This window comes from Gopherus evgoodei, unplaced genomic scaffold, assembly GCF_007399415.2.
Source record: "Gopherus evgoodei ecotype Sinaloan lineage unplaced genomic scaffold, rGopEvg1_v1.p scaffold_57_arrow_ctg1, whole genome shotgun sequence".
NCBI lineage: Eukaryota > Metazoa > Chordata > Testudines > Testudinidae > Gopherus > Gopherus evgoodei.
The window spans coordinates 318,288-341,026 of NW_022060078.1; the positions used below are offsets into that span (position 1 = coordinate 318,288).

General features: G+C 66.5%; 1 protein-coding gene across 3 annotated transcripts; it reads left to right on the forward strand.

Moving 5' to 3' along the window:
- Positions 1-482: 482 nt before the first annotated feature.
- MBD1 (methyl-CpG binding domain protein 1) lies at positions 483-20,726 on the forward strand. Of its 3 annotated transcripts, none has more exons than XM_030547232.1 (20): positions 483-1,577; positions 2,372-2,560; positions 3,429-3,573; positions 6,313-6,427; positions 7,736-7,935; positions 8,321-8,406; positions 8,740-8,780; positions 9,117-9,260; positions 9,418-9,552; positions 9,874-9,927; positions 11,001-11,063; positions 11,640-11,699; positions 12,679-12,735; positions 13,452-13,532; positions 14,956-15,120; positions 16,505-16,690; positions 17,830-18,030; positions 18,242-18,356; positions 18,816-18,901; positions 19,370-20,726. In XM_030547232.1, exons 1-20 carry the CDS (start codon positions 1,454-1,456, stop codon positions 19,829-19,831), a joined length of 2,709 nt encoding a protein of 902 aa, XP_030403092.1. In that variant the 5' UTR covers positions 483-1,453; the 3' UTR covers positions 19,832-20,726. The 3 variants fall into 3 exon arrangements, with proteins under 3 accessions (XP_030403092.1, XP_030403093.1, XP_030403094.1); XM_030547233.1 differs by having other exon boundaries at positions 484-1,577; positions 18,242-18,322; positions 18,794-18,901; XM_030547234.1 differs by lacking the exons at positions 483-1,577; positions 16,505-16,690; positions 17,830-18,030; ... (1 more) ...; positions 18,816-18,901; positions 19,370-20,726 and adding an exon at positions 15,484-16,466 and having other exon boundaries at positions 14,956-15,305.
- The last annotated feature ends 2,013 nt before the right edge of the window (positions 20,727-22,739 follow it).

The window sequence follows — 22,739 nt, forward strand, 5'->3', positions numbered from 1 at the left end:
CAGCTCTCTGTGGGCAAACAGGGAGTGGAGGGGGGCCGTGGGGTGGCCATGGGGGCAGCTAGGGGAGAGGTCTGGGCGTGGCGCCGATGCCCGGTGGGCGCAGCACGGCGTGAAGCCACGTCAGGGTCGCGGGTGGGCTGGCACGCAGGGTGATCTGGGGCGCGCCGGGATCGCCGCAGCCCAGCTCCGGGATGGCGTTTGGGCACCGGCTCGGCGGCGCTGGGCTCGGAACCCGCCTCCGGCCTGGCGCCCGCTGCCCCCCCCCCAGCCGGGCCTTGGCGCTGCCCCCCCCCCAGCCGGGCCTTGGCGCTGCTGCCCGACCTGCTGCCTTGTTTGTCTTCCTCCCGGGCCACGCTCGCCCGTCGAACACGTCCCGAGCAAGGCTGCGGCTGGGGCTCGGGGGCAGGAAGGGCCAACCCGGGCTACCCAGGCTTAGGGCAGGGAGAACTCCCCCGAACCAATCGGTAGGTGCCGTTCTGTGCCCCGATGGCAGCCCCCCCTTCCCCATTTCAGCTGAATCGCTCCCAAACTGAGCTCCAAAGAGCCACAAAAACCAGGCACTTCGCGCCCCCCCCCATTAGCCTGGCACAACGGACCCCTGCAGCGCCAGGCACCCGAGCATCGTACGGGGTGTCTGTGCCAAACCATGACGTGGTTGCGACTTACTGGGTTCCTGCTGCTCCCCGAGGGGAGATCGGGGGTGCCCCATACCCGCCTGTCACCGGGTGGGTCCCCCACAAGCCTGGTGGTGACGCTGACGTTCCTGGCTCTGCCCAGACAGCTCAGAGCCACAATATCACGGCGCCAGCCGCGCGGCTCAGGCCTTATTTCGGCAGTGCCTCTCTAGTGGGGGGGCTGCCCGTCGCCCTAAAAAATCCACAGTGGCCCGGGTTGTGGCAGCACTTCGGATCCCTGGCTGGGCCCAGATGGCCCGATTGAACCCGGGGGTCCCCCGTTCTTGGCGGGGCCTGGCAAGACTCAGTCTAGAGAGACGAGCGGAGCTGTGGGGCGGGACACGGAGACCCGGGGAAGCCCGGAGCGCCAAATAATCTTGCTTCTGGCTCCTTAACGCTCTTGATTCCTCGGCCGTGAAACGCCGCCCGGCAACTTGGCCTGCCCGCGCCATTGCTACCGGCCCTTTTTCCGCGAGCCCCTCGGGCTGCCGACGGGCCCCTGCTGTGTGGAAGGGCCCGCCCCTGGCAGGTGTCCACGGCCGGGGCTCCGTGGTTTCAAACTGTAACTCGGCTTGTGACGTTGGGCTGGTTTCTGTGCCCGACACGCTCTGTGCGTTCTCCTCCCGGCTGGGAGAGGCTGGGGCCGGAGCTGCCTGTTGTTTAGGTCTCACGTGGTGCAGGCTGGGGGGGGGAAGAGGCCCCCCCGTCGGAAAGGGAAAACAAGGGGGCTGAAACGCGTGAGCTGGCAGGATGTCTCCAGGCCTGGGCCGCCATCTGAAATGGCGTTAAACGGACACGCAGAATTGGCTGGCTTCCTGGTTGGTGGTGGTTCAGGAGCCTCTCGGGCACGGCTCGCCTGGCACAGAGACACAGCTGGAGAACAGCCACATGGTGACCCACTCGGTGCTGGCTCGCGGGGTGCTGCGATGCAGCTACCTCTGGGGAGGGGCAGCTGGGGAAGAGCCACGCAATGACGCTGTCTGTGGATGGCTTGCTTGGTGCTGAGGGCCGGCCAGGTCTGGAACGTGGGACTGTTGGGGAACAGCTGCACCTACCGCCGCATTGGGGAGGGCTTGACCCATGCTGAGATGCAGTCGCTTCTTGGGAAGGGCAGCTGGGGAACAGCCAGACATAACGCTACGTAGCGCTGCTTAACGCTGGCTCTCCCGGTGCTGCAATGCAGCCAGCTTTGGGGCCTGGGGAACAGCCGCACGTAACGCTGGCTCTCCTGGTGCTGAGATGCGGCCACCTCTGGGGTGTGGGGCAGCTGGGAAACAGCCACGCATAACACTGCATAACGCCAGCTCTCCCAGTGCTGCAATGCAGCCAGCTTTGGGGCCTGGGGCAGCTGGGGAACAGCCGCATGTAATGCTGGCTCTCCTGGTGCTGAGATGCAGCCACTTCTGGGGTGTGGGGCAGCTGGGGAACAGCCACACGTAATGCCGGCTCTCCCGATGCTGAGATGCGGCCACCTCTGGGGCGGCTGGGAGCCGTTGTGCTGCTGCGTGCTGACTTCGGAGAGTGCTCCCTTATCTGATGGGGGCAGCGTTGGGCGTGCCAGAGACGGGCTGTAACTGCTCACGCTGGAATGTGGCCAGGCGTTGGAGCAGGAGCGCGGGGCCGGGCTTCCCACTGACCTTGCGGGCCTGAAAGCTGAGCTGCTGCGTTGGGCCTTATCTCCTCCGCCCCCTCCCTAGAGTCCGGCAGGATCCCGGGGCTGGCAGGATCCAGCCTGGTGGGAGACACCCGTGCCGATTGCCCCTCTGCCAAGGAGCGAGGCATGCTGGGTTCCGGGCCCTGCGGAAGGATCCAGGATCAAAGCCTGAGCAGCGTGAGTCATGCTCCCCGTGGGTGCTGCCTCCTGGCCGCTCCCTGCGCCAGGAAAGGTGAGGATGGTGGACGGACATGCCTTTGGTCTGGGCTGCGAGCGGGTGCCCTGAGCCGAAAGCCCGAGCCCTCCTGATGGCCCTAGCGCTTTGCTCGTGGCTCGGGCGCCAGGCGAGGTCTTATGTGTGGCTGTTCCTGGCTGCTCCACCCAAGGGATGGCTGCATCTCAGTGGTGGGAGAGTCATCCCCATGCGGTGTTACGTGCGGCTGTTCCCCAGATGCCCCGCCCCAGAGGTGGCTGCATTTCAGTGCTGAGCATGTGATCGCTGCCTGCAGTCGGTCCTGTTGTATGCATGTCCAGTTGTTCAGGGTGACGTGATTTCTTAAGCTGGAGCCTCGTTACTGTGAACCTTTATTCTGTGATGAAAACCCTTTCAAAGGAGGGTCATGTGAATTAAGTGTTCAGTAGGTTCAAAGTATGGCAGTGGGGTATGGTGATTAGAACGGGGGGGGGCTGGGAGCCAGGACTCCTGGGTTCTCTCCTTGGCTCTGGGAGGGGAGTGGGGTCTAGTGGTTAAAGCGGGGGAGGGGGGCTGGGAGTCAGGACTCCTGGGTTCTCTCCTTGGCTCTGGGAGGGGAGTGGTGTCTAGTGGTTAAAGCGAGGGGGGGGTTGGGAGCCGGGACTCCTGGGTTCTCTCCCTGGCTCAAAGAGGGCAGTGGGGGCTAGTGATCAGAGCTGGGCCAAGCCCTGGGAGCAGGGTGCTAGTGCTGGTAAACAGGCTTGGCCTGAATGTAGACGCTGTTCCTGGATGCAGGGCGTTGTCTGCCTGAGCCTTGGGCGGAGGGATGGAGGGCACAAGCCCAGGTGGGGGGAGTAACCCGCTCCCCCATCCAGCTGTGCTGACTCCCCCGTCTCTGTCCCCACAGTAGCCGCTCTGCTGCCGCTCCCCCAGCTCAGCACCATGTCGGAGGGCTGGGTGGACTGCCCCACCTTGGGGCCCGGATGGAAGCGCCGGGAGGCCTACCGCCGATCCGGGGCCACCTGTGGACGAACGGACACCTACTATCAGGGGTACGGGCACTGCTCCTCCCTTGCGGGCAGGGGGAGGGGATGGGCAGCCCCCGCGGCAGAGGGTCGGGGTGAGGATCGTATTCTGCAAAGCCACAGTGGCAGCCCATGTGGACATGGCACGGGAGGGGAAACTGAGGCACGGGAGGGGCTCGGCCTCAGTGGGTCAGAGCCAGAACTCTGGGCTCCTCTGGGGTTCAGGCCCTGATCCTGTAGCCCTCCCGCTCCCTGGATCTCTCCACCCTCTGCCCTGGCATCTGGGATTCGGGGCCTCCAGTCGGTCCCAGCCTTGTCACGCATGAGGGCTGGCCCTGACCCCGGCCTGCCCTGGTGCTCCGTGGGAGAGGAGCTGCCTGCTCCAGCCATGCAGCCCCCTCTAAGACAGGGTGCGTCTGTCTGCAGCTGAAGATAACTCTCCTCCGCCCGCCCCCGCAGGAAACCGGCTCCGCTGGATGGAGTCTATTTACCTTCTCCGAAGCCAGCTGGGAGCCAGGACTCCTGGGTTCTCTCTGGCTGTGGGAGGGGAGTGGGGGCTGGTGGTTAGAGCGGCGGGGGGTGCTGGGAGCCAGGACTCCTGGGTTCTCTCCCCGGCTCTGGGAGGGGAGTGGGATCTGGTGGTTAGAGCAGCGGGAGCTGGGAGCCAGGACTCCTGGGTTCTCTCTGGCTCTGGGAGGGGAGTGGGGTCTGGTGGTTAGAGCGGGGGGGGGTGCTGGGAGCCAGGACTCCTGGGTTCTCTCTGGCTGTGGGAGGGGAGTGGGGTCTGGTGGTTAGAGCAGGGGGGTGCTGAGAGCCAGGACTCCTGGGTTCTCCCCCCGGCTCTGGGAGGGGAGTGGGGTCTGGTGGTTAGAGCAGCGGGAGCTGGGAGCCAGGACTCCTGGGTTCTCTCTGGCTCTGGGAGGGGAGTGGGGTCTGGTGGTTAGAGCGAGGCGCGGGGGGCTGGGAGCCAGGACTCCTGGCTCTCTCCTGAGTTCTCCCCCCGTTGTCTGCGTGTGGATCAGGGTGTGCGTCTTTCCTCCCAGCCCCCGAGTCCGTTGCTGGCGCATGTGCTTTTTCAGTTAAAAACCCGCATGTTATGAAATGAAACCGTCCCCCTCGGTCCCCTCCCCCACCGGCGCTCGAGGCCTCTCGTTCGGCCTGTGGTTCTGCCTCCAGCCACCAGAGCCTCGGCATAGCCCCCAGCTGCTCCCCGGTCTCCCCGCCCCTCTGGGGCTGCTCTTGGGTTGCATTAGCAGCCTGGTCGCGGTACTGTCTAGAACCTGGGGGGCTCCCTGTGTCCCCACAGCGTGTCTAATCCAAACAGCCCTGGGGGCAGGAGTTTGCTGAAGCATAGACCCCTCCACTCAGTGCCCTCGCTGTCCCAGCGCACTGCCTGGCTGTGGCCACGGTCCAGGGCATCTCTCCGCCTCCAGCCCTGGCATCAGCGAGGCACTCAGCTGGCTGGAGCCTTCCAGGGCAGCCCAGCTGGGGCCCTCACAGGGCCGGCTACCCTATGGCTTGGGCCGCACTGCGCCGCCGGGAAATCCCCACCGGACCCGCTTCCCGCTCCCTGCCAGCCCGGAGGCGAAATCATCCTGGCTCTGCTGAGTACCAGGGGCTGCGAGCTGAGGCGTGGCCAATCCGGGTTATAAATTGACTAGTCCAAAGTGCAAGGCCGTGCAGCCGGCGGGGGGAGGAACGAGATTTTCTGCTCTGAGCCGGCGCGGCTCAGCTGGGAGCAACAGTGGAGGCTGGGTGGAGCGGTCGGGCACAGGCGAGCCTAGGCTGGACCAGCTGCGATGGGGAAATATTCAGGCCTCTGGACTCGCGCGTGCCGCTCCCCGGGGAGACGCAAGCAGGTGGAGGTGGGGGGGCTGGTTGCTCGCGCTCTGCGTCCGGAGGGAGAAGAGTTAGCGAGACGAAAGCCCGTCGGCGGCCCAAGGAGCAGTTCAGGCTGCGAAGGAGACGGTTCCCGACAGACTCCCGTGAGTGTGGGAGCAACCAGCTGGGATCTTAGACGGGTCTCGGATGCCGAATTTTCAGTGTAGGGGGCACGTTTTGCCCTGCGTGGGGCAGCTCTAACTGCCTGCTGTTTCCTTCCGTCGGCTGGCTGGCGCTTCCCTCTTAATGCCCCCTCGCTCGTGGGCGTCTCCTCGGGAACCTGCTCCCCCAGGTGCCTGGAGGGGAAGACTAGCCAGGGGGCAATCCTCCAAGCGCCCCTCCCCTGCTGCGGGGGTCGGAGAGGAACAGATGGCTCCTAGTGGCTGGCTGGCACTTCATTTATCCCCTGGGCTTGTCAGGGGGCTGCCTGCTCCCTGGCCTGCTCTTCCGCTGGAGCCGGATTCAGTAGCCACGAGTCCCCTGTGCCCCAGTTCCCAACCCCCTTTAACCTCCTGCCTGTGTCACATTAAAAGAGAGTGATTGTGCCGTGAAATTCCCATCTCCTGTCTGAGCCCTTCCCTTCCCATAGGGGGCAGCGTCTCCCTCCCTGTAGCCATTGGCTCCTGCTCTAAAGCAGAGTTGAGGTTGCCCCCCTGCATTGTTACCTTGTGGCCGTGAGTTCCACAGGCTAATTTTGCGCTTCATGAAAAAATGTGGCCTCCCCACGTGGTTCGCGAGCGAGCCTGTTCTCCCGGCTCCCTTTGGCTCCAGGCAGGTGCATCAGTTCCCAGGGTGGGAGATGTGTGTGTTTGTGGGAGTATTCCCAGCCCCCCAGGCCAGGCTGGGGTGCCCTCCCTGATGCCTGCTTTGCCTCCCCTCCCGCAGCCCCAACGGCGAGAAATTCCGCAGCAAGATCGAGCTCACCAGGTTCCTGGGGCCCTCGCAGGACCTGACCAACTTCGACTTCAAGAACGGCGTGCTCCGCGACCCGCCCCCCAAGGTACTGGGGGCGGGGGGAGCGCGCAGACACAGGAGGGGCAGAATCCCTGCAGCAGGCCTGACCACGGGCGCGGTGCCGAAAACTCGGCTGGGTTTTTTGCCAACACAGGTGTCCCTCGGCTGACCCAGAGCCGTTCTCCCCTTTATAAATTGATGCCCCAAGAAAGCGGTTCCTAGCTGGAACAAGACCTCCCCGTCCATGATCCTGTTGCTTCCGCGTCCTCTTCCGAGGACCTGCGTGTTCCTGCCCCCTAGGAATGCGCTGAGCTGTGCTTAGCCGGTGCCGAGGGCGGCTGTTCCCAGCTGACTCTGGTTGGTGATTTTAGCCGTGCCCGGGGCCCCGGCAGAAACTCTGGTCTCCTTCGGTCTGTCCGGGTGAGACTCCCCCATGGCACAACAGGCCCTGGCCGCAGGTGGCTACGGGGAATTTGTACGGCCAGTGACTCTCAGACCCGGAAATGAAGGTGAAGGATTGATTGGAAACCCAGATCGGCCTGAGCAGGGCTGCAGTGGCATCGAAACCTCCCCGCACACTAGTCCCTGGAGCCCACGGAAAGCCAAGCCAGGAGGCAGGTGTGGCGCAAACCTCACCCCGCCGGTCCCCGTGTGCCGAATGGAATCCGGGAACGCCTCTTTCAGACCTGTTTTCCCTCCCGTCTGCGGCTGGGGCTCGTTACGTCTCCCCCCAGCGGCGTGTTCCGGAGAGCCGTAATTAGGGTCCCACGAGCTGCGTGTGACACCGCATGTCCCACTTGATGGGCCCTGGCCGTGTTGTTGGCTCTGTGCGCCAAAACTCCCTCCAAAGCGGCCACGGTAACCAGGCCTTTCGCGCTGGTGTGGTCAGCTCGTGTCTCGCAAGCTGCTGATTGTGCAAGCAGCCGCCCTTGGGCCAGCCCTCCCACTGCCAGCCGGTGTCCATGGCTGCGCGGCCGCCATTCTGGCTAGTGAAAGCGCTTCCCGGGGGCTGGGAGCCAGGACTCCTGGGTTCTCTCCCCGGCTCTGGGAGGGGAGGGGGTGTAGTGGGTCAGAGCTGAGGGGGCTGGGAGCCAGGACTCCTGGGTTCTCTCCCCGGCTCTGGGAGGGGAGGGGGTGTAGTGGGTTAGAGTGCGGGAGCCAGGACTCCTGGGTTCTCTCCCTGGCTCTGGGAGGGGCGTGGGGTGCAGCACATAGTGCATGGTTGGGTCAGGAATCGCAGGTGGAGTGGGGCATCACTCGGGGCTTGTTGGGGAAGGCCTGGCTGAGCTCCCACCCCATGTTGCGGGGGGCTGGGAGCCCACCTCCAGCCCCACTCACCTTGCGCCGTGTCCAGGTCAAGAAGGCCCAGAAGAGATGCCTCTCGCTGTCGGAGCCAGAACCCCCGGTCCTCCCTGAGCAGCCACCTCCCAAACAGCAACCCGTGAAGCCGGAGCCCCCGGAGCAACCGCCTCCGCCCCTCCCAGAGCGACGCCCCCGCAAGCGCCCGGCGCCCCTGCTGGAACCCCAGGAATCGGCGCAAGATGCCGTAGTGGCGTGAGTTTCCCCCAGCCGCCTGGGGTGCCCTGTCCCTGAGCCCTCCGGGTAACAATGCAAACGCTACGGGGAGGTGCCGAGAGCCCAGCCGGACGCCTGGGTTCTGTCCTCGGCTCAGGTGAGGGGCAGTGCGGTCTAGTGTTTGGAGCAGGCTGGGGCTGTGAGCCAGGACTCCTGGGTTCTGTTCATCCATGGAGACATCCCAGTGTCCCCGGTCCATCTCCCGCGCCGCGAGCCCTCCCTGGCACAGGAACTGCCTAGCAGGCCCCCTGTCCCTCCGTCCAGGCCTAGCGGAGTCCCTGCCCCCCTGGGGATGGCTGTGAGCTCGCCACCAACCTGGGGGGCCCCAGACGCGGGACCTCAGCAGCCCACCTCTGCCTTCCAGATGCTGCGCCAGCTGCCAGAACTACTTCCCCGGGGTGATGCTGCCCAGCCAGAGACGCTGCCGCTGGCTGTGCCCGGACTGCCGAGGTGGGTGAGCAGGGTAGGGAGGGTCGCGCTGGCAGCTGGGGCCGATGGCTAGACCCCGGCCTGCTTGGGGGGCTCCTGCTGCTTTGCCCAGCTCCCTGGCCCCTCCTAGAAGGAGCCGGGCTGCGAACCCAAGTGTCCTGTCCGGACTCCGCCCCAGAGGCGGCTGCATCTCAGTGCTGGGCGAGTCATCCCCTTGTGGCGTTGTCTCTGTGCCCCAGCTGCCCCACCCTAGAGGCGGCTGCATCTCTGGGAGACTAACCCAGCTGCCCTGGTGCTTCTAACTGTTGGGTTGAGCCTCAGCCACAGATGCCAACGCTGGCTTCTTTCTTTCAGCCCAGAGAAGAGACTTCAACAGGGAGCAGCGGTTCTTCAAGGTAAGGGCCGGGCCGAGAGCCAGGACTCCTGGGTTCTCCCCCGGCTCTGGGAGGAGAGTGGGGTCTAGTGGTTAGGGCTGGGAGCCAGGGCTCCTGAGTTCTCTCCTGGCTCTGGGAGGGGAGTGAGGTCTAGTGGTGAGAGCAGGGAGGGCTGGGAGCCAGGACTCCTGGGTTCTCTCCCCGGCTCTGGGAGGGGAGTGGGGTCCAGTGGCTAGAGGAGGTGGGGCTGGGAGTCGGGTCTCCAGGGGGCTGGGTCTATTTCCCTGGTCCTGTCCTTGTTGGGGGGCGGGCGAGGGGCCGTGGCTGCGCCGGCTGAAGGCCCTGCCCCTCTTGCAGCGGGTGGGCTGTGGGGCCTGCCAGGCCTGCCAGATCCCCGAGGACTGCGGCATCTGCACCGTGTGCGCTGTGCGGGCCAAGAACCCCGAGCTCCGGATCGGCAGGAAATGCCTCCTGCGCCGCTGCCTGAAAATCGTCAAGAAGGTATCGGCCGGCGGCCTGCCCCTCCCCTCCCCAGCTCCCCCCCCGCCCGCCTGGTGCCCCCCACTCCCGCTCCGCAGCCCCTGCTAGCCCAGCCCTGGGCTCCCCTCCCGCCCTGCCGGTGCCCCTCACGCCCAGCCTCTCCCCTCTGCCTGCGCAGGGCTTCGGCTGCGGCGTGTGCCAGGGCTGCCAGGCCACCGAGGACTGCGGCAGCTGCTACATCTGCCTGCGGAGGCTGAAGCCCGGCCTGAAGCGGCAGTGGAAATGCCTGAAACGCCGCTGCCTCAAGAAGAAGGTACGGGGGGCGGCTGTGTGGGGGGGATCATTGGGGGGCGGCTGTGGGGGGATCATTGGGGGGCGGCTGTGGAACCCTCCACCCAGGCACGGTGGGGACACAGGTTGAGGGCTGCTCTCGGCCCCCTGCCCCAGGGGCTTGCGGGAAGGGGAGGGTCGGGATGGGGCCCCTGCCCCCCCCACTTTTGAGAAGGCTCCGCTGCCTCTTTCAAGGGGTGCCACAGTGAGGGGGAGAGCGCCCCCTGCAGCACAGCGCCTCCTGCCCGGCCCCGCATCACGCCCCCAATACTGCGGCTGGCACTGACTATCCTCTGATGTGCAGCAGAAATCGGTGGTGGCGAAGAAGGCTGGGTACGGCCCCCGGAAACTGACCTTAGTAAGTACCTGCCCTGCTGTTTGGAGCCCCCCGCGGCACAGCTTCCCAGCATGCCCTGCGGCCAGCGTGTGTGTGTGTGTGTGTGTGTGTGTGTGTGGGATTCCCAGCAGGCCTGCCTGCCTCTGTGCGTGGGGGATTCCCAGCCTGGGGGGGGGCGCATGGTTTCCCAGCCTGCCCTGTGGCCTGTGTGTGTCATGGAGGTGCGGGTGTAGTGGGGGGAGCAGACGCTTGCAGCTTCCCACTGTGTGTGTGGAGGGGGCAGATGTGTGCAGCTCCCCGGCATTAGTGTAGTGGAAGGGAGCAGGCGTGTGCAGCCCCCTGGCGCGGGTCTCGTCGGGGGCTGGCGGGCGCGGGCGGCCCCCTGGCGTGGGTCTCGTCGGGGGCTGGCGGGCGCGGGCGGCCCCCTGGCGTGGGTCTCGTCGGGGGCTGGCGGGCGCGGGCGGCCCCCTGGCGTGGGTCTCGTCGGGGGCTGGCGGGCGCGGGCGGCCCCCTGGCGCGGGTCTCGTCGGGGGCTGGCGGGCGCGGGCGGCCCCCTGGCGCGGGTCTCGTCGGGGGCTGGCGGGCGCGGGCGGCCCCCTGGCGCGGGTCTCGTCGGGGGCTGGCGGGCGCGGGCGGCCCCCTGGCGTGGGTCTCGTCGGGGGCTGGCGGCTCTCCAGAGTGGGGCAGGTGGGTGTGTGGGGCTCCTGGCACTGCTGCCCTGTGGGTCTTGCCTCTCTGTGCCCCCCCAGAGGGGAGCCGGGAGCGGGTACAGCTGCGGTCTGGCCACGCCGCCCCGTGGCACCTAACAGCTGCTCGCCCTCTGCTTGCCTGGCGGGCGGGGGGACAGGCCCACCCGAAACCGCCCCTTGGCCCTGCCTGAAGCTGCAATGAGGGGCTGGAACCCTGCCCCACCCCCCGCATGGGGCTCCTTCCCCCCTGAGCTCGCTGCCCCAGCATGGTTGGGGGGGGCTGGAGCCAGGACGCCTGGGTTCTCTCCTGGCTGTGGCAGCGCCGTGGTCTGGCTGACTCTGCGTCTCTCTCTCACTCCTTCTTGTCCCTTCTTCGTTCTGTCCTTGTCGCTTCCCTGCCCGCAGGACGGGCCCCAGCTCGCCCCGGGGAGGCGCCGCAGGAGCCTGCCAGCGCCCGGGCCCAGCGCTGTGAGTGGGTGTGAGCGGCGGGAAGCGCTGCTGGGAGACCAGGCCACCCCCGGGGGGAGGCTGAGAGCCAGGACTCCTGGGTTCTCTCCCAGCTCTGGGAGGAGAGAGGGGGCTAATGGTTAGAGCAGAGGGTCTGGGAGCCAGGACTCCTGGGTTCTCTCCCAGCTCTGGGAGGGGAGTGGGGGCTGGTGGTTAGAGCAGAGGGTCTGGGAGCCAGGACTCTTTGGTTCTCTCCCAGCTCTGGGAGGAGAGTGGGGCTAGTGGTTAGAGCAGAGGGGCTGGGAGCCAGGACTCCTGGGTTCTCTCCCAGCTCTGGGAGGAGAGTGGGGCTAGTGGTTAGAGCAGAGGGGCTGGGAGCCAGGACTCCTGGGTTCTCTCCCAGCTCTGGGAGGAGAGTGGGGGCTAGTGGTTAGAGCAGGGGGGGGGGTTGGGTTGCCTCTGCTGGCGGGGTCCCCATGGAGCAGGGGGCCTGTGGCAGCTGTGGGTGGGCTCTGCTCTGGCTCTGTCCTTCTGCCAGCCTGGCCGCACTGCCGTGTCCTGTGAGCGTCTCTTCTCTTCCTTCTCTGTCTCTGCCAGGACGGCCTGGCCTCTAAATCTCGGCGCCGTAAGAGATTAACCCCAGCCACAGCAGCCACAGTGAGTGCGGTGCCAGCCCCTGTCCCCCCCCCACGGCATCCTTGTTTTCAGCCCCTCCCCGCAGAGCCGGGGAGAGAACCCTGGATCCTGGCTCCCAGGCCCCAGCATCCCCCATTCCCAGTCGCCTTCGGAAGGGCCTGGCGCACGCAGAGTTAACCCTAGAGATGGAGGAAGGGGGGCACAGATCCTGCTCTGGGCAGGGACTTTGCCCCCCCCAACCCCTCCCCACCCCAAACAAGCTCTCATGGAGCCTGAGTTCTCTCCCTGGCTCTGGGAGGGGAGTGAGGTCTAGTGGTTAGAGCGCAGGGGGTAGGGAGCCAGGACTCCTGGGTTCTCTCCTCACTGTGAAGTCTCTGGCAGTAGGGGTGACCCAGACTGTGTCTGGCGCACTGGGGGCACTCTGCATTGCATCGGGGGAGGGAAAGGGGGGGGACAGGAACCCCGACATTCAGTGTCCACCCTTGACCCCTTCCTAGCACTGTGGGGCCTGAGCCCAGCAGGGCTCCATAGGGGCTGGGCGAGCTCTGTGGCCCCTGGCGCTGCCGGCTGGTCCCTCTCTGCCGTGGGGCAGCTGTGGGCGTCCTCCCATCCGGCCAGGGGGACCAGAGCCGGGCCGTGGTGGTGACACGGGGAACACTTGGCAGCCAGCGGGGTTGGATGGGCAACAAGCCGGGGGGCGGCGATCCAGCCCCGTCCTCTGGTACCACCCAGCTCAGGTGGGGTGATGGACCCAGGTGTCCTGGTCACCCTACCCCGCCCTGAATTCTGGGGGAAGAGGAGGGACCCAGGTGTCCGGGTGGTCGGGTCGTGTCATCCCCCCTCCCCCCCGCCTGGACTGCGGAGGAGGAGGGACCCGGACATCTGGGCCACTCTTCCCCTCCTCTCCAGCCAGGCCCTGCATGTGTTCCACAGAAGGGACCCTGGCGTCCGGGTGACCCTCCCCCCGCCCCTCACCTTCTCTCCCCTTCACTCCCCCCAGAAATGGAAGCCGTCGTTGGAGCGAGACCCCGGCGGCCTCTCAGGCTCGCGGCGCAGGGTGAGTGAGAGCCGGAGCTGGAACCAGCTCAGACCCGCCCGGCGCAGGGGGAGCCCCATAGTCTGGGGTGGGGCAAAGTCCTGGGGCTGAGACAGCGAGGGAGCGCAGTTGAGGGGTTAGAGCTGGGGGGAGCTGGGAGCCAGGACTCCTGGGTTCTCTCCCAGCTCTGAGAGGGGAGTGGGGGCTGGTGGTTAGAGCAGGGGGGGCTGGGAGCCAGGACTCCTGGGTTCTCTCCCCGGCTCTGGGAGGGGAGTGGGGGCTGGTGGTTAGAGCAGGGGGGCTGGGAGCCAGGACTCCTGGGTTCTCTCCCGGCTCTGGGATGGGAGTGAGGGCTGTAGTGGGTTAGAGCTGGGGGAGCTGGGAGCCAGGACTCCTGGGTTCTCCGCCTGGCTGTGGGAGGGGAGTGGGAACTAGTGGTTAGAACAGGGGGGCTGGGCCTACCGCACAGCACAGTAGAGTCTGTGGCTGGCCCTGACCCCCGCTGGCTCCCGAGAGCCGGTGTCAGGCCCCCCTGATGCTGTAAATCTGGGATCGCCCAGCCTGCGTGGCTGGGGTCTGTGGGGCTGGGGTGGTGCTTGAGGAGCGGGGGCGAGGGTGGGGCGGCGCTTGGGGAGCGGGGACGGGGCGGTGCTTGGGGAGCAGGGCTGGGGGCGGGGCGGCGTCAGGCTCTGGGGCCAAGGTGACCCTCTCCTCTCCTCTCTCTCGGCCGCCCCCAGAAACAGCTGGGTAAAATCACGGAGAAGAAGAAGCCGGGGCGGCCCCCGAAACACCCGAGTGCCAGGGCCCGGAGCAGCCTGGTGAGTGACCCTCCCGGCGGTGGTGGGCGGGGCCAGCAGGGGGCGCTGCAGCGTGGCATGGCCAGAGCCTGCCCAGAGACCTCACGGGGTGACTGCACGGGGGGCTGGGAGCCAGGACTCCTGGGTTTTCTCCCAGGCTCTGGGAGGGGAGTGGGGTCTGGTGGTTAGAGCAGGGGGAGCTGGGAGCCAGGACTCCTGGGTTCTCTCCCTGGCTCTGGGAGGGGAGTGGGGTCTGGTGGTTAGTGCGGGGGAGCTGGGAGCCAGGACTCCTGGGTTCTCTCTCCGGCTCTGGGCAGGGAGTGGGGTCTAGTGGTTAGTGCAAGGGTGCTGGGAGCCAGGACTCCTGGGTTCCATCCCTGGCTAGGAAAAGCGTGACTGGTGGTTCTGTGGCTGATGGTCTCCCCCGGTGCTCCCCACCCCCCAGCTCTGTTCCATTGACTAACTCGCCTGTGTGTCGCCTGCCCGCTGTGCCCCTCCCTTGCCGTGGGTCGTGGCGGTGGGCCGCAGAGCGCCCCCCTGCTGTCTCGCCTGGCCTGGCCCTGCTGCCCCGGGGAGACAGGCCTGTTGGGCTGGATCTTCTCGCGTTTCTCTGATGCCGGGCACAGCGCCCCCTGTCCACCTGGCAGCCCCCGTTGCTGGGCAGCTTTGCCACAGACCTGACTCCGGTTCCCTTGGGCCTCCGGGGCCTCCTGGGAGAACTGGGCGAGTCTGTCCTGACGTCCCAGGCCGCCTCGGGCACTAGGGCTGGAAGGGGCGTCAGCGGGTCTAGCCCCGGCACCGAGCCGGGGCCAAATGGACGTAGGTTCTCCGTGTCGGGCTCGTCCGACCTCTTCTTGAAACCCTCCGCGGGCGTGGCCCCCTAGATCTGGGCAGAGCGCTGCCCTGGGACTCTGGAAAGGGGACAGTCAGCGAGCTGCTGAGCCCCAGGAGCCAATCTCGGATAGGAGCGGAGAGGGGACTTTCTCCCTGGATCCAGCCATGGGGCAGCCCCTGCTGCGATCCTGCCATCAGGGCCGGGCACAGTGTCCGCAGTTCAAGGAGGAAGTGGGTCGATGGGGGAGAGGCCGGGAGCTGAGCGGAAGGGAAGTGAGGGGCTGGCTCGCTGAGTCAGCACATACCCGCAGCGTGTCGGGGAGCCGGCGCCCCAGCCCGTGGTAATGGGTCGGGCCTGGATTTGGGGAGCTGAGTTGGCAGCGAGAGACGGTTCATCTCTAACTTGTGCCTGGGATGGGCAGGAGGCGCTAGATACCCGAAGGCAGAAGCTAGACCCCTGAGGTCACACGGCCTGAGTCCGGGGGGCCGGGCCCCCCAGCTGGGGTCGTTCGGCCATCGCTCTGCAGGCCCAGGGCCCCCTCAGTGCTCCCCATGCGGCCGGCCTCCCCCCGCCACGCTCTGACCCGGCGCCTCTCTCCCCGCCCGGCAGCTCTGCTCCAAGAGCCGGCGGAACCGCAAGTGCGGGGAGTGCGAGGCCTGTCTGCTGAAAGCCGACTGCGGCCGCTGCGACTTCTGCCGGGACAAGCCCAAGTTCGGCGGCGATAACCTCAAGCGCCAGAAGTGCCGCTGGAGACAGTGCCTGCGCTTCGCAATGGTTGGTGCCCTGCCCACCCAGCTCGCGGGGTCCGGCTGCTCTGGGAGGGCAGGGGCACGGTGCCGAGCGCTGAGCAGGAAGGGACTTGAGCCGTATCCCCGGCTGGCGTGGCTCCAGCTGGGCTCCTGCGTGGCAGGGGCTCGCCCCGGCTGGCGTGGCTCCAGCTGGGCTCCGGCGTGGCAGGGGTGAGCTCTGGCATAGCAGGGGCTCGCCCCGGCTGGCGTAGCTCCGGCTGGGCTCCGGCGGGGTGGGCGCTCGCCCCGGCTGGCGTAGCTCCGGCTGGGCTCCGGTGGGGCGGGCGCTCGCCCCGGCTGGCCTGGCTCCGGCTGGGCTCCGGCGTGGCAGGGGTGAGCTCTGGAATAGCAGGGGCTCGCCCCGGCTGGCCTGGCTCCGGCTGGGCTCCGGCGGGGCGGGCGCTCGCCCCGGCTGGCGTGGCTCCGGCCGGGCTCCCAAGATGCACCACGGCTCTGGGGCTCGCATCCCGTTGTGGCAGTTGGAGCAGGCCCAATGCCCTGGGGAGGGGAGACAGAGCCCATTGATGGGGGGCACATGCCTCCTACCATCCACTCGCCCCAGCTCTGTGCCCCGCATCAGGGGAGCGTCTTCCCTTGCGGCCCGTATCCAGCCCTCTCGCCGTGCTCGTCTTGTAGCGTGGAGCCCGCAGGCGGGCCGTCCGCGCAGAGCCGGGGCTGGGCCTGGCAGAGCGCGGGTTTGTCCCCAACGGGTTCGTTTGCCTCCCAGGAGGGTGCTTGGGGCCCAGAGCTTCCGGGGACATCAGTGCAGGCCTTGGCGGCTGCGTTCTTCACCTGCAGGTGCCGGGGCCGTTTGTCAGGGCCGGGCACAGAGCCAGAGGCTCTGCCCAGAAGGGGCTTGTGAAACCGGACGCCTGGGTTCTCTCTTCAGCTCTGGGAGGGCAGTGGGGGCTGGTGGTTAGAGCAGGAGGGGGCTGGGAGCCAGGACTCCTGGGTTCTTTTTCTCTGCCTTTCTGTAAATTTGGACCCTTGATACAAACATCCTGACTAGGTGTCTGTGCACCTCCTGCACCCTCCTTGTGCAGCCAAACTCCCCTGCCCTGCACCCATTCTCCGGGGCAGGCGAGGGGGCCCCCTGAACCGGGTGACTCCCACACGGTGGGGGGCGCGTGTGCGTGTGTGCAGGCCGAGTGCGTGGCCCTTGTTGCTGGCTGGGGAGGAGGCAGTGGGCTCCAGGGGAGGGGCAGGAGTGCAGGCGCCCAGAGGCCGTGGGGATGGGCAGGACCGGGCCGACTCTCGTTCTCCCTGTCTCTCTCGCTCTCTCTCTCTTTCTCTCTCTCTCCCTCCCTCCCACTCGCCCCCTGCCTGGCTCTGGCTCTGGCTCTGTCTCTCCCTCTCTTTCCCTTCCCCAGAAGCGGCTGCTGCCGGCGGTGTGGAGCCGCGGGCAGGCGGAGGAGGGGGCGGGGGCCCTGGCCCCCCGGAAGGCCTGGAGGCGCAGGATCGGCCGCAGCCGCCAGCCGGCCCGGATCAAGCAGGTGGGGCGGCGGGTCAAGGGGAGCGGCCAGCAGCGCTGGGCTCGGGGCAGTGCCCCGCCGCAGGTAACTACCTCCCCCTGCCCCGCCCCCCCCTGCCCGCCCCGCCCCGGCTGTGGGAGTCCCCCAGGCCCATGAGATGCGGCACTCGCCCAGGGCCAAAGACACTCGTGCTTCTCTCTTTCTTCCTCCGCTCCGCCTTTCCCGCTTGTCCTTCCGGCCCGGTTACCGCTCAGCCTCGGGGGAGGGGAGCCCAGGACTCCTGGGTTCTCTCCCTGGTTCCAGGAGCGAGTGGGGTCTAGTGGTTACAGCAGGGGGTGGGGCTGGGAGCTAGGACTCCTGGGTTCTCTCCCCGGCTCTGGAAGGGGAGTAGGGTCTAGTGGTTAGATCGGGGGGGTGGGAGGTTGGGAGCCAGGACTCCTGGGTTCTCTCCCTGGCTCTGGAAGGGGAGTAGGGTCTAGTGGTTAGATCGGGGGGTGGGAGGCTGGGAGCCAGGACTCCTGGGTTCTCTCCCTGGCTTGCCCTGTGACTTTTTGGTTAAGACCTTCCACCTCCGTGTGCTTGTCCCCATCAATGACTTGGGATGGTGACAGCCTGTGCGGGGGGGGGACGATCCGGGACATCGGTTGCACTGCTAGGCCAGGGAATGAGTTAATTTTGCTTCTCCCTATAGATTGCCTGGATTCGGCTCACTCTGGCAAGGGAGTGGGGTCTAGTGATTAGGGAGGGGTGTGTGGCTGGAAGCCAGGACTCCTGGGTTCTCTCCCGGCTCTGGGGGGGAGTGGGCTCTGGTGGTTGAGCAGGGGGGACTGGGAGCCAGGACTCCTGGGTTCTCTCCTGGCTTTGGGAGTGGAGTGGGTTCTGGTGGTTAGAGCAGGGGAGGCTGGGAGCCAGGACTCCTGGGTTCTCTCCCAGCTCTAGGGGGGAGTGGGGGCTGATGGTTAGAGCAGGGGCCTGAGAGCCAGGACTCCTGGGTTCTCTCCCTGCTCTGGGGGGAGTGGGTTCTGGTGGTTAGAGCAGGGGCCTGGGAGCCCGGACTCCTGGGTTCTCTCCCGTCTCTGGGGGGGAGTGGGTTCTAGTGGTTAGAGCAGGGGGGGCTGGGAGCCCGGACTCCTGGGTTCTCTCCTGGCTCTGCAGTGGCATTGGGGGGCGGCTGTCCATGGAGGGCTCTGTGCTGCCCCCTGACGCTGTGCTCTGCCCCACAGGAGAAGGAGCGCCCGCCGGGCGGGGAGCTGCGATTCCTGGCGGAGAAGGGGGTCGCCGAGGCGCCTGGGCAGCTGGTGCTGCTGAAGGATCGGCCGGGCAGGGACTTCGTCCTGCTCCGCGACGCCCCCCAGAGCTTCCCCCTCCTGCTGCAGCATGTGAAGGAGGAGCCGGCCACACCCCCGCCCCCTGGCCGCCTGGAGGTGAGAGCCGCCCCCATTCCTGCTGGGTGTCCCCCTGCAGTGGCGCCCAGCTCCAGGCCAGTCCTCCCCCTTGGCTGCCCGAGGGATCCTGGCTGCATGCCCTGTGCTGGGGTGAGGCCTGGCCCCGGGGCCTGCTATGCCCCCCCAGCACCCCTCACTGGCTGCCCTGGCTCTGCGGGCTCAGTCCTGTCCCCGTCTCTCCCCCCTGCAGGAGCCGGCCCCCACCCTGGTCTGCGCCGTCCCACCCCTGGTGAAGCAGGAGAAGGTGGAGCTCGGATGGGACCTTGCACCGGTAAGAGCCTTCCCAGTGCTAGGGAGAGAACCCAGGAGTCCGGGCTCCCAGCCCCCCTGTTCTAACCACCAGCCTCCACTCCCCTCCCAGAGCCAGGGAGAGAACCCAGGAGTCCGGGCTCCCAGCCCCCCTGTTCTAACCACCAGCCTCCACTCCCCGTCCCAGGGCCAGGGACAGAACCCAGGAGTCCTGGCTCTCAGCCCCCTGTCTACCACCCTCACTCCCCTCCCAGGGCCAGGGACAGAACCCAGGAGTCCTGGCTCTCAGCTCCCCACTCCCCTCCCAGGGCCAGGGAGAGAACCCAGGAGTCCTGGCTCTCCAGCCCCCTGTTCTAACCACCAGCCTCCACTCCCCTCCCAGGGCCAGGGAGAGAACCCAGGAGTCCTGGCTCCCAGCCCATGTCCATGCCCCCCTGGGAGCTGCCCCGGGCAGGATTCGGGGTGCCCCCAGCGCTCACCCCCTCTCTTGCAGGTGCCGGCGGGGGTGCCCCGGCGGATGGAGGGCCGGGGGCTGGCCAGTGAAGTGGTGGTTCTGGACCCAGCTGACAAGGACGAGGAGGAGGAGGAGCGCACCCCGGTGGTGAGTGGGGGGGGGCTGTTCCATGAGGGCCAGGAGAGAGCAGGGGGCAGTTCTATCAGGGGCTGGCACTGTGGGGGGCAGGGGGCAGTACTTGGGGGAGGGGACAATGTTGGGGGCAGTTCTGGGGGCGTCTGGTGCTGAGGGGCAGTGTTGAGGGGTGCATGGGGCAGTTCTGGGGGGATAGGGGGCTGATCCTGGGGGAGAGTGCAGTGATGAAGGGTGAAGGGGGCAGTGTTGGTGGCGCAGAGGCCATGTTGGGGGCACTGCTGGGGCCATCTGGCACTGGGGAGTGGGGGGGGGCAGTGTTGAGGGCTGCATGGGGCAGTTCTGGGGGGATGGAGGGTGCAATGATGAAGGGTGATGGTGGCAGTGCTGGGGGGGCAGGGGCCATGTTGGGGGCAGTGCTGGGGGCGTTTGGGGTAGCACTGGGCAGCCCCCCCTGACCCCCTGTCCCCCCCATGCCCGCAGATCATGGAGATCTACAGCCTGGGGGCGCTGGCGGGGCGGACGCCCCTGGACCCGGTGCTGCGGGAGTTCCTGGCCGAGCTGCAGGAGATCCCGTTGCCGGCCCACTGGGAGGTGCAGCCGCCCCTGGGGGGGCCCGACCTGCGGCTGGTCCAGCGCTCGGCCCGCTCCACCATGGCTGCCACCGTCATCCACATCCGCCCGGGCCTCTTCTTCCAGGTGGTGGTGCGCCAGCTGCCCGTGCCCCCCGAGCACGAGGTCTACGCCAGCCACCCCGCCCGCCTCACCACCGTGGACGAGGTGGTGGAGCTGATCTGCGACCTGGAGGCCTATCGCCTGTGCCCGGGCTGGCCGGCCGGCTGGCACGCAGGGCAGCGCTCCCAGGCCTGCGACGTGCTGGTGTACGCGGGCTGCTGCCCGCAGTGCCGCCTCAACCCCTGGCCCTCGGGCAGCGCCGGCCCCTAGGCCCCCGCGCCCCCAGAGCTTCTATTTTTGACACTGGAATTGGCGGGACCCTGCCGGGTCGGGGAGGTGGGCAGAGGTGGGTGCGGCCGGGGGGGGACGACGCCAGTTTGTTTTCATTGCTTGTTTGTCCCCCTCCAGGCTGGGGAGGGCTGAAGGGACATCCCCCCCCACTGTGGTCACATGAGTGGCTCTAGCCAATGAGGAGCTCTGTCTCCGTAAGGCCCCCCCCCCCCAGGCAGGGCAGAGGGCTCCTTCCTCCTGACCCCCCCCCCGTTCCCTTTGCAGTGACTTGGGGGGCAGGGATTTCAGATGCCATCTTAAATTGCTTTAAACCCCCCTCGCCCATTGGCCTGAGTCTTCCACCTCCCCTGCCCTTGGTGGGGGGCAGACCCATGCCAGCTTCTCCCCCCCCAAGCAATTGCTTCATCTCCAGCATGGGGGGGTCACTCCCCCTTTCTTCCCCCCCAGTTTAGGCTCCTGTTTTAAAACTTGAGTTCTTCCTTGGTGGTGATTTTTCTGCTGCAGGGGGAAGGGGACAGCTCCTGGGGGGGGGAGGTTAGAGGACACGGGTTGCTTGGGGGGGCAGAGATGGCTCTGTGCCACCCATTCCTCCTCCCACCCCCCCAGCAGTCAGAGGCTAGTGCTAATTTCAGGGATTTTCTGCTGAAGCCATACCTGCGTCCTTGGTGGGGGGACTTCTTCCCCCCCTGTGGCTGGGGGGGCAGGGTGTGAAGCACAGATCCCCGCCCCCACCCCCTGTCAGGGTTAGTTCTGTTCCTCCCTCCCTCTCCCCCCCGCGCACAGAAAGAGGAAAAAAAATGCGAAAAAAAATTCACCTCCCCCCTCAGAATTTCGTCTCTATTTTTTTTATGTATTAAAAGTTTTAATGAGTAGATGAGGGCCGGGTCCTGCCTCTGCTTCCCTAGGGAGGGACGGCCCCCCCGGGCTACGAAAAGTTACCTCTTGGTGGGGGGAGCCCATCTTCCCTGGCGTCCTGCCTGGACACCTGTCAGAGGGGTCCTAAACCTGAGCACAGGGTGGCTGTGGTAAGAGGGGTGCAAGCCCCATGGGGAAACTGAGGTAGCTGGGTGGATGGGACTGGCCCATGCTCAGGCAGGAAGTCGGTGACAGCTGGGGAGAGAACCCAGGAGTCCTGGCTCCCAGTCGCTCTCTCCCCCCACTCTCCCAGGCTAACTCTAACCACTGGATCCCACTCCCTTCCCAGAGCCAGGGAGAAGACCCCAGGAGTCCTGGCTCCCAGCCCCACCTGATGATTCAAATGCCCCTTTCCCTGGGTGTGGTGCCCCTGCCAGCCAAACATACACATTGCTCTTGGTCTTTATTGGCGATGGGGGGGGGGGGTTGCTGCCCCCCACATCTGAGGCTGAGATGGGATGGGGTTACCCAGTCCCCAGGGGGTTTCTGCAGTGGGGCCAGGGGCCCGCTTGGGGCCTTTGGTATCCATTCCCCTTGAGCCAAGGTCTGTCTGTCCATCCCCACGTGGGCCTAGCTGGCTGGGGTCTGCTGGCCCCCCAGGACCTGCCCCTCTGCCCGCTCCCTGCCCCCTCACTCTGCCATCCTGTCCCTCTATCCTCAGGCATCCCAATATCTGTCCCTAGCTGTGCATCCCTCTAGCCCTCCATGAGTCCCTTGAATTATTTGCGAGGAGCTGGGTGTGGGAGCCGGCCCTGGTGGTAGGTGGGTAGATGGGGGGGGGGAGAGGGGAAGGAGGGATGGGGTCTGTGGGACAGCAGGTGGGGGGTGCCCCACTCAATCAGCCAGTGCTCTCCTGACAAAGCCCTCCAGCACGTGCCCCGGAGGAGCTGCACCAGCCGGCACTGGGGAATGACGACGCCCTGGCAGCCGGGGGGCCTCGCGGCCAGCAGCACGAGGAGAAGCGGGAGCTTCAGGGTGGCCGAGGCTGCGTCTGGCTGGGTGTCGGAGCAGCCGCGCAGGGGCCCCCCTTTTATTCCGGGGCAGGGAGCCCAGCACACCCGGCCAGGAATGGGTCCAGGGGCAGCTGCCCAGGGGTGTCTGTTCCCAGCAGCCACCGCCCCCACGGTAATTCAGGTTGAGTCAGGGACCTGGTTAAAGGCAGCTAAAATCCACCAGCTTCGGCGGCACCCTTTGAAATGTGGTGCCCCTCAGGAGGGCGCGGGGCCGGGTTAGTGACCCTGATTTGGGATCGTTTGAGCACCGGGTGCCGGAGATATCGCCTGTCCCAGAAAAGCCCTTTCCCCAATGTTTCCAAGTGCCTTGTTTTTGTTGGTGTGTTTTAACACAGTGGCTGCGCCCGGGCCACAAAAGGGCTTGTGGGTTTCCATACCCTCCAGCAGCTGAAAGGTTACTCTGCTTGCCTTGAAATGTAGTGGGGGGCACTGGGCGGCCTTGGAGAGCCCAATTTGGGGTTGTTAGACCCACCCTGAAATTGGTTTCCACTTGCTGCCGGGTGCTGTTACACTGAGTGGGTGTAATGACTCGGTAAATTGTGGCCATCCTGGAGATTGATAGCCGTGAGCTCAGCCTTCAATTAGCTTAAACTAAGCGCCAGGCCCCAGCCACCATGAAGGTGGTTTTGGACCGAGGTCTCGTCCCCAGTTCAGCGTTACGTGGGTGAGCGGTATAGGAACATAAGAGTGGCCAGCCTGGGTCAGGCCGAAGGTCCGTCTAGTCCGGTGTCTTGCCTGCCGACAGTGGCCGATGCCGCGAGAACTTCCTTTACTGAGCCTTCTGCGAGATGTGCCGATCGTGGCTTTGTAGGGACGCCGCGGAGTGTAATGCTGACAGGTTTGAGTCGCTTTTTAGCCTGGAACCTGCTGGAGGGCGAGTGTGAGAATACAGATTATCTACAGTCCTGAAGCCAAGGGTGAGGCGCGTGACGTCGGGGTAGAAAAGAGCTGGAAACGTG

What these genes read in the sequence shown, in the direction of transcription:
- MBD1 (XM_030547232.1), top strand. Translation starts at nt 1,454, where the DNA reads ATGGCGTTAAACGGACACGCAGAATTGGCTGGCTTCCTGGTTGGTGGT. An exon ending in GGGAGCAGCGGTTCTTCAAG is followed by an intron (nt 8,781 to 9,116) that starts GTAAGGGCCGGG and finishes CCCCTCTTGCAG; the next exon opens with CGGGTGGGCTGTGGGGCCTG. An exon ending in AGTGCTAGGGAGAGAACCCA is followed by an intron (nt 18,357 to 18,815) that starts GGAGTCCGGGCT and finishes GGGTGCCCCGGC; the next exon opens with GGATGGAGGGCCGGGGGCTG.